This window comes from Carassius auratus, unplaced genomic scaffold, assembly GCF_003368295.1.
Source record: "Carassius auratus strain Wakin unplaced genomic scaffold, ASM336829v1 scaf_tig00022697, whole genome shotgun sequence".
NCBI lineage: Eukaryota > Metazoa > Chordata > Actinopteri > Cypriniformes > Cyprinidae > Carassius > Carassius auratus.
Genome location: NW_020525211.1, coordinates 12,501 through 22,500, shown reverse-complemented (window position 1 = coordinate 22,500; position 10,000 = coordinate 12,501). Strand labels below are relative to the sequence as shown.

The 10,000-nt window shown below is 42.4% G+C and overlaps 1 protein-coding gene across 1 annotated transcript in view; it reads right to left on the bottom strand.

Annotated features, from left to right (window-relative positions):
• Positions 1-10,000, bottom strand: part of LOC113077501 (plexin-D1-like) — a 17,041-nt gene that overhangs the window by 5,170 nt on the left and 1,871 nt on the right. Inside the window, exons 4-10 of the mRNA XM_026249865.1 lie at positions 9,010-9,109; positions 6,277-6,375; positions 4,798-4,887; positions 4,496-4,586; positions 3,049-3,206; positions 1,737-1,882; positions 1,132-1,237 (exon numbers count right to left, since the gene is read on the bottom strand). Coding sequence (XP_026105650.1) covers positions 1,132-1,237; positions 1,737-1,882; positions 3,049-3,206; positions 4,496-4,586; positions 4,798-4,887; positions 6,277-6,375; positions 9,010-9,109 — 790 coding nt within the window. The remainder of the gene's footprint in view (positions 1-1,131; positions 1,238-1,736; positions 1,883-3,048; positions 3,207-4,495; positions 4,587-4,797; positions 4,888-6,276; positions 6,376-9,009; positions 9,110-10,000) is intronic.

The following is a 10,000-nucleotide window of genomic DNA, read 5'->3' as shown; positions in this document are numbered from 1 at the left end:
CTGACTGAGCGTCACGCTGGAAAGAGCTGGCAGACCAGCAACAAATCAGCTACTATTTTCCAAAATACAGCTGTTGTGACAAGCTGAAGATCTACCATCCAAGAAACTACATCAGCGTGGAACAACTACAAACCTGCTATTATGTTCAAGAGACCACTTTGAGCAGGCTTTAGCCTGGTTTTCCACCAGGAAGGCTTTAACACTGAATGCTGTAGCACAGTTAGCAGATTTCAGTATGTAACTAGCATGTCATTGAGAAGCAATGTCAGCGCTACTCATGTGAACATATACAGCACACACAGACCACATGACATCACATCCTGTGGGGGTCAAGCGGGGGATATTAAAGCACAAGTGTGTGTGTTTAGGGTTGTTCAGCCAGATGTTTCCTGAGCTCAGCGACTGGGCTAAAGGTTTGAGGAAGGAGTTTTGGAGGAGTCCACATTCACATCCCTCTTCCTCGGGGAATTTCCTCTTTAGAATTTCTGATCCTGTTTTCTAGTCTCACACCAAGCCAGTGTTGAGTGGTCTGAGGCTCTTCAGTGTGCTGGAGGGCTTGAATGCTGACCGTTATGATGTCCTGCTGGGAGTCTGGCTCTCCTTCAGCTGCTAGCTGTGTTTGGGAATATGGGGGCTGGTTTCTAGTTGGTTAAAGCCAGTAACAAACTGGTCAAAACTGACTGAAAATCAGAGTGAGCAAAAGCGTTTGAAGACTAGGATCTGTGTGGATCTGCTCAGTCGCACCACTGCTCCTTCACATTCATTTCTAAAACAAACCACACATGCCGGAGCCACTGTACAGTATCTCTCAATGCTGAGTGGAAATGACATGAGCTCAGGAACTGGCTCAGATAACAGCCTGTGTCCCTTGTGCCGGGGATCAGACTGATCTAGAGAGTTCATGCTGTCAAACATGTCATCACATCACGTGATAGCTGGGAGATAATGTTGAGATATCGTGAGTATCGTGCCATCAGCATCTGTTAGCATATTCTGTGATATCCCTGATGAGCCGTCTAACGTGCACTGAAGGGTGTGAAGGGAGAATAAATGGGGATGAAGAGTAAAGAGTGAATGCTGAATCTGAAGGTGTGAGAGGGAAGTGAACAGAGAAAAAAGGGTTGCACATACCACATAGGAGAAGATGTCCTTCGAAACGCCCACTGCTTTCCCGTCCACACTCACGCTCACACGATCACTCATCCGTTTCCATGATACACCAGTCTCACAAACCAACCTGTGACAGACACAAACTGCTGGATCACGAGCCAATGCTCTGACATCAACACTGTGTGTCCAGTCCAGCAATCACGACGTATGTTTTAGCACAAACTCATCTGTCATTTGGTGAAGTTTGGATAATTAGCTGTGTGACGCCCTCAAAAACCATGAATAAAACTACAGCACAACACAGATGACACTAAATATGGCTTTAGCTGCAACAAGGATAAACATGCTTTCTGCCTACATTGCATTCTAGACTAAATGGATCATTATTTACTTTTGTGCAATAAACAGTGTCCAGTGTGAAATGTGTAAAAACTGAAGCACAGATTAACTCCGACATTAAGTGAAGCTCAAATCAACATCACATCAGTTTGAACTGTCAATCACGTCCAAATGATGATCTGTGTGTTATAAACTTCACTGCAGGATCTGTCACTCAGTCAAACAGCAGGTACTGTGTGTGTGCAGAGCTGATGAAGGGTGTGAGTGTGTGATCTGTGTGTGTGTACCTGACTGAAACAGTGTAGTGTTGTGGCAGTAAGCTGCAGGGCACATGGCCGATGGAGACGTTGAGCTGATCAGTCCTGTGTCCAAGGTTCCTGCCCTGCACAGTGAGCAGTGTGCCCCCCGTGAGCGGCCCGGACAGCGGCTCCACCTGCAACACAACACAACACAACTGAACCAGTAAAAACACACACACTTGCATGTCAGACACGGTCAGTTTCACACAGAAGACAGCTGAGACATGAGAAGATCATGACAGAACAGTTATCATAGACCTACCATATTTATATGTTCATTATGGTTTGGGTAACCATAAGTCATTCAGGGCTTCAGACTAAACAGCTTATAAACAATCTTATAAACACACACACACATACACACTCAAACACGTTCACACACACACACACACACACACACACACACACACACACACACACACACACACACACACACACACACACACACACACTCCCACACACACACACATGTTTGTTTTTGTGTAAAGTGTGTTCATCCCATAGGTGTAATGGTTTTTATTCTGTAGAAACTGTATATTCTATGTCCCTTCACCAACCCTACACCTAACCCTAACCCTCACAGGAAACTTTGTGCATTTTTACTTTCTCAAAAAAACTCATTCTGTATGATTTATAAGTGTTTAGAAACTCCTCTCAGTGTGTTCTGAGTGACGGTGTGTGTTCTCTCAGTGAGGGTTGTGTGTAGTGTTTTTCTGCACTGAGCCTGTTTTGAGCCATGTGTTAAGAGTTGTGTTGCTTGGAATGAGTTTTGCAGGTGATGTGAACTGTTTAGCTCAGGTGACTGTTGCTAGTGCAGACTGTAGTTAACTTTCATCACAAAGATAATACTGCATAAAAAGAGTGAAACCCATCAAAGTAGGATATGTAAAGACACGTGTGAGATGAAAAGATGCTGTAAACAGTCCTGCGAGCATCATTGGCACTCTGAGTGTAATGAGTCCCGGTTCACGTCATTTTACCTGCTTTTCTCTTCATTTACACCCTTAGTGAAGTGAGAGAGAGAGACAGAAGAAGGTGCGAACAGAGCAAGTATCAGGCTGTTTTAAACACATTCAGCTGCAGAAAGAAGTGTGAGGCACTCACTGTATTTCTTAATATTTCAAGGAGACTGCTTAATAGCAAGAGAGAGAGGTAGATAGAGAGAGCAAATGGGTGTGTGTGAGAGAGAGAGAGAGAGAGTGTGTGTGTGTGTGTGTGTGTGTGTGTGTGTGTGTGTGTGTGTGTGTGTGTGTGTGTGTGTGTGTGTGTGTGTGTGTGTGTGTGTGTGAGAGTGCTGTACCTTATGTATGTGTGGGTCTGGGCAGCGTGTGGTGATGGAGTGGCACTGGTCCCGCTGCTGACAGCTGTTCTCACACCAGACACACATGTGGCCCTGCATCTGACGGCCCAAACACTGAGAGCAGTCGCTGTCACCCGCACTGCAGCTGTACACCTCCACTGCACACACACACACACACACACACACACACACACACACACACACACACACACACACACACACATTGTTACACATCTGTCCTCTGAAGTCTGAACCCTTGCTTTATCCCGGGTCACACGTGACATCCAGCCAGTGTCAAGCAAGGCCGCCAGCGAGTGCAGTGTTGTACTAGAGCACATGACAGCTTCACGTCTGTGTATTTGATCATATCTGTGTTAAAACACGACAGCTGCTGCTCACTGGATTATTCACTGTACACCCATAAACAACAGGGTTCTTGATGTGGGAAGTGAGCAGCAAACACAAACATGAGAATGCTTCAACCATTAATGAACAAGAACTGGTTGTGCTGAAATTTCTCTTTGAATTAAATGTAATTATTAAGTGTAAATATTAAATGTAAATTTTTCATGAGCTCAAGTTTACTAGTGAAGACGAAGGTGGTTAAAATTATGAAAAACTATCTAAAATGTAAAATCAGTACCAAAATACATACATTCCCTCACAGACCAACATGATGTAGAAATAATATTCACTCAAAAAATTTTTGTATGTGTGTGTGTCAAATTAACACATTAAATTAAACCTCAAATTTTGAAATAGAATGACTTGTAAAATGTATTACAATTTTTTTTTTTATTCCAAAAGAAAACAAATCTTTCTTTATTTCATTATATTTCTAAAAATCATTATGATCCACATTCAGATTTTTTGCTTAAAATCTTTATGTTGATTAAGAAGTTGTTCATATTCATATTTTGCAGATGAATTTGTACACAGAAATGAGCTAAATCTGACAGAATCTCCCAAAACCTTCTTTTGGGGATATAATACTTTGTTAATGGACGGATGGATGGATGAACAGGTTCTGTATGCTGGTAGGTGAAGGGGTGTAACGGTCCTCTGTAAAATAATCTCCGCCCATGGCTTCTATCTGTTTAAAAACCATAGAATGGAATATGCCCATTCAGACAACTGAGCTGTGAGTGTGTGTGTGTGTGTGTTTACTGAGCTAAACCTGACAAAATCCCCAACCCCCCCCCCGTGTGTGTGTGTGTGTGTGTGTTTACTGAGCTAAACCTGACAAAATCCCCAACCCCCCCCTGTGTGTGTGTGTGTTTGTTATGAGTCAGTGTGAGCAGAAGACAGTCTGATGGTGATGAAGCACATGCTCAGCATTAAATTAATATGATTACTGCACAGATTTCACACACTTCCTCAAGGACACCAGTGAACCTTCTGTTATCAGACTGTGTGTGTGTGTGTGTGTGTGTGTGTGTGATGATACCTCTCATGGGCTTTGGACTGTCTATATATGTGTTGGTTCCTCTTCTCCGCAGATTCAGATTGAATATCTTGCTCCACACTGTAGATATGAGCTGCAGAACCACATGAAGCACTTTTATCCATCAGTAAATCGAAGATTTGAGTTACAGTTACAAACACTTAAAAGTTAAGATGAAACCCACTGTATGATCATACTGATGTATTTGAGAGTGAAACGAGACATTCAGACTGGAGTTGATGCATTAGTGTGTGGTGGGACCGCCTGTCAATCAAACGTGTTTCGGATGTGTTGGATGAACTTACGGTCACTCCACTGCAGGTCACCGACAGCCCGTCCTGCCACTGTGCTCTGTCGAGCTGCCCGTCGCTGAAGACACAGTCCAGCTCAGTGCCCTACACACACACACACACACACAGAGCATGACGAGCAGAGCCACAGCTATGTCCAATCCCATCAGGCTGAAGGCATGTTCAGACAACATCACAAGACCATCAGACAGACAAAAGATCTCTGTGCATCTCTCAGTGATACCATGCAAACCCCCCGAACCACACACAGTCACATCACACTCCTGATAGTATCCTCCTTCTCTCTAGGAGGATTCCCACACTCAACCAGTGCTGAGAACATGCTCATAACACAGAGACATCATGATGAAGACCAGCACACATAAACGTGTGTGAAGCCATCTGGAAGTCATAATACAGACCCACACGGAGAGGAAGTGCTTCGAGGCCTTCATTATCCACAGTACAACAGTAGAAGGAGTCTGCGTCTGTGTGAGCTTGCTGAGCACCCTCAGACGAAATCAAAAGCACCATCACTTAAAGCTCTATTCATGGCATTTTACTGAATATTTGGCAAACTATGCAGTGCAGTATGGTTTGGGCTCATGTGTTTGCAGCGTTGAGCAATGTAGCCAATCATGGACATATCCGTTGATTTCTTAAATCAGAGACGTTTAAGTTAGAATCCTCTCACTGGGTTTTTGCTCTGGCGAATCATCTCATTAAAACAAAGTCTTTATGCTAATAATGAGGATTAATTTATTGATAATAATGTATCGTTGTGAGATCGGGATGAACTGTGATGAATGCCAGCTCTTTAGTGATTATGAATGGAACACTCTTTGCACCACAGTAACAGATACCAATATATACATATAGTTACAGCACCCTCACTAATTTAAGAAGCACCCTCAGTGATTTGATTGTGGAGCCGGGCCTGCTGTCAGAGCCTCTTGAAGTCTACGACACAGCATGAGCTCCAGCAGTTAGCCGTTAGCTTCAGCTAGCTTAATAAAGCCTGTGTTCTGCTGGATGTGGCTGCTGCATGTCTGTGAAAAGTAGCTACATTACTCTTCAGTTTGCAGAAGAGCACATCTCAGTGATTCTACCTCATTTCTGGTCCACAGAAGACCTCAAAGTTTGAGATGGCAGGCTCATTACCACAGAAAATAACATAATCATCGCTCCGTTTGTAAGGATCAGCAGAAAACACTCGTCCAGTGGAAGTCAGCATGTTTTTTTGGATTGCGTTGCAGATGTTGTGTATTCCAGACTTTACAAACAGCATCCACTAACCCTGACCCTAGCAGCATGATATTTTATACTGACAGCAGCCAAGAGTGTGAATAGTGACTAAAGAGGGTCAAAAGAGCTGTGCAAACCAAAGCCCATCAATACTGAGACAGAGCCCTGACAGGAGCCGTGTCCCCAGACCACAGATGTGTGTGTGTGTGTGTGTGTGTGTGTGTGTGTGTACAGACACTAGGGTCCTACATGCTCTATGTTCTCGAGCTCCAGGGAGTAGACACGAGTGCTTCCAGACGGCAGTGGAGGAACATCATAGGCCACCATCCTGGGACAGGACGAGGAATTCTGGGACAGAAACAAAAGGCAAGAACAAATGAGAAAAAACTGCAAAAACAACAGTGAACAGAGAACCATGAATGCGAACAGTCTCCTGTGTGTGTGTGTGTGTGTGTGTGAGGGAAAATGTCAACAAAAGAGGAAGGGTGGGCACACAGTTATTTATGGCTATACAAGCACAATCACACCACATTCTGCCCTCACTGTTTTTATGGAAAGATGGAGTGTTAGCACATGGGAAAAAGAAAACAATTTTTTTTTTGGCATGTTGACCAAAAAGTCTCTTGAATTGCAACATATTTTTCCCAGAAGTCTGTTTTTACGCTGCACAATTCAGTGATGCATGTTATTTTCAAGATAACAATGAGAGAGAAGTGCAGTTTTTTTAAGTCATTTTGAAATTATACTTTTGTACCGTATAAACAAACTTTTACATTTTTCCTGTCTCCAGACTTCCTCTCCTCTCCTCTCCATGACTATTAAAGCTGAAACTAAATGGCTTTGTGTTATATTATTATATTATCTTTCATATATAGTTACATAGCAGCATGTTTCTACATCTGTTATACCACAGTAGATACATAAAGCATTGCTTCCTGTGGATATACACACACACACATATATATATATGTGTGTGTGTGTGTGTGTATGTATATCCACAGGAAGCAATGCTTTATGTATCTACTGTGGTATAACTACAGTTGTTACTGATATGAATAATATGAAAACACAGAGAGGGGGTAGAAAGCACTCAAGTCTATTAACTGAACAAACTCGCTGCAAGTACATGAATGTAAGCACTTCTACAAAATAATGTATTTGTTGTGTGTTGTGGCATTCTGAAGTGCATCACAATACAGTTCACACATAATGCAGTGGAATGCTGTGCTCTCAGTGTCTCAGCAGTTGTGTGTTATGGTGGGTGTTACAGTAAATCATCTGCTTCTTCTGCCAGTTCTCTATTTCAGGGCAATTACTGGAACAGTCTGAACTAGGCTTGTGGAGCACATTTGTTCTATAAATTAGTTAAATGGTCTAAATGAATTTAAATGTGCAGTTTAATGAAGTTGCTTTGCCCTACTTATGTCTTTATTATGCCTTAAATTAGGAGAACCATTTATGTAAGTATTTATTTTTTTAGTTAAGGATTTTGCACCACTTGTAATCATTTAGAGGAGGAATTATTAAGACAACAAAAAGAGAACTGCAATAATCAAAGCAAAAGGAAATAAAAAGATGTATGATCATCTCCATTTCTAATGTGGATGTTTATCAGTTTCTCAACTGATAAAAACAAGTATGAACGAGAGAATTAACATGCTGATCGAGACTCAAAGCCTGCCCATAAAAACACACATGCAGTTAAGAATAGAGAGTCATTTCACGTGGATTAATAAACTAAATATATAAGCTAAATATATAATTGAATGTCATCTGCATAACAATGACAACAAACACCATGAAATGTACTTATTAATCACTCAAAATGCAGCAAATCTAAAGCAAAAAGCAATGGAGCCAAAACAGAACCCTGGGGAACACCACAGGACAGAAATGCTGCTGATTCGGACTGAAAAAGACCTGTCTGAAAAGAATGAAGAGAACCACTTCTAGGCTGTTCCAGAGATACCAACACATTGTTTGAGCCTCTCAACTATTAGACAATGATCAACAGTATCAAAAGGAGCTAAAAGATCTAACAGAACCAGCCTTTCCAGAACCAACCTTAAGACATTTAAAACTCTAAGAGGAGCCGTTTTAGTACGAACCAATGGAAAAAAAGCCTGAAATTTAGCAAACATATTATGATTATCTAAGACAGCTGTAAGGCGATCATTAATAGTGTGAATGGGGGGATATGGACTGACGGCCAGTGTTTTCAGTAAGGGGATTGAAATGACTGGTTTCAGTCAGGTGAAATATTCAGCTCTGCACCGTCAGATCATGTGAACCGTCAGCTGTCTCAGATGCAGAGTTCCTCTTTCCTCAGAATGAATCCTGCATGTCTTACACAATCTGTTTCAGTCTTGAAAACAAAGCTCTGTTGTGAAAAAGAAAATCAACCCAATATGGTGGATGGAGTGAGAGAAAATGCAGGTAGGGAGAGGACTGATTTAGAAATCTCGTTCATTATCTTATACACAGAGGAGTCTAATGCCTCTGTTTCTCCATCATTTGCACACTGAAATCAGTAACATGAGAAATCACTGAAATCAGTGTCAAGAGCATTGTCACTTTCAGTTTTTAGTTTTGAGTTTGTCTAAACTCAAATAACAGTGACTAGATTTACTGACTGTTACTCTGGGTTTCATTCATTGTTCTGGTGACTTTGTTTTTGTACATTTGTATAGGAAATATGGTGCACCTTTCTCTTGCTCTCTGATTATTATTTCCCTGAGTCTGTTGCAGTGCATGCTGGGATTGTATTCTCCGCTAAGGACACATTATTAATCTGTCATGTCTGTGATGAGGTGTGGCTGGGCTGCTCTCTAGGGTTTGGACAGAGGATCAATCTATAGTGCTTTCTGTGTACTATAACAATGTAAGGATCCTTCCGTCTAATCTGAGGTTTTAAATCATATTTAATATTTGACTTGGTTTGAACCCAGTGTATGGAGCTATATAACTCTGAGCGCCGCTCACCTCCAGAAGAGCATACGTTGTGTTGTCCTTGCTGGAAACACACTCACTGAGCTTCGGGTCCCAGTAACAGCGCCACGCAGCACTCAAACAGCTCGTGCACCTACAGGACGACAAAAGACTGGTCAGAAACATTCTCATCCTCACCGAGGGTCAGGGACCGACTGAACGCTGATGCTTTACTCATGGGGGTCAAGAACTAGTGAACTTGGACAATATTTATCATGAAATATGCAACATGGCTTTTGCTGAAAAGTGGCATTCTGAACATCATTTGTTATCAGTCACTACGGCACATTTCTCAGTTCTTCCTCCGAATCCTCAGACTGGATTCTGATTGGCTGTCTGTTTTCATCATTCATCAGATCTGTGGAGTTTTGCTGTTTTTGTGTTTCTGATTGAGAAATGGATGTGTTCAGCTTCATAGATGCTGTTGTGCTCATTGAAAGAATAAACTGAGAAATGGATCCTAGTCTGTGTTCTTACGGCAGTGCTTCTTGAACTTTTTTTAGGTCACACCCTCTGTTAACCCTTTAAAGATATCTGCCGAGCGTCCCACACTGAGACGCTGTGGAAAAGACCAGATAACTGAAGAACAGAAAGGTACACAGATTGTGTGTGTGTGTGTGTGTGTGAGAGAGACATGCTGACTAACAGATGAGAGAGTGCTGTGTGTCTGCAGGAGGAGCAGAGGAGCTTCATCCTCACAAACACAGATGAGCATCAGCGGAGCCACACAATTAGCCAGGCATTCATTACACCGCTATCACTGACAGAGAGGAGGTGTGTGTGTGTGTTTAAGATAAACTCCAGCGCTGCTCTGTGTGTGTGTGAGTGTGTGTGAGAGTGTGCGGGGTGTTTCTGCGGTCTCCTATCTCTCCTGCTGGAGTGACTGATGTCTGATTGAGAGTCTCTCTGGGGGGCCGACAGTGTGTGTGTGTGTGAGAGAGAGTAACCAGACACCTCAAACACACTTATCACAAACACTCTTATC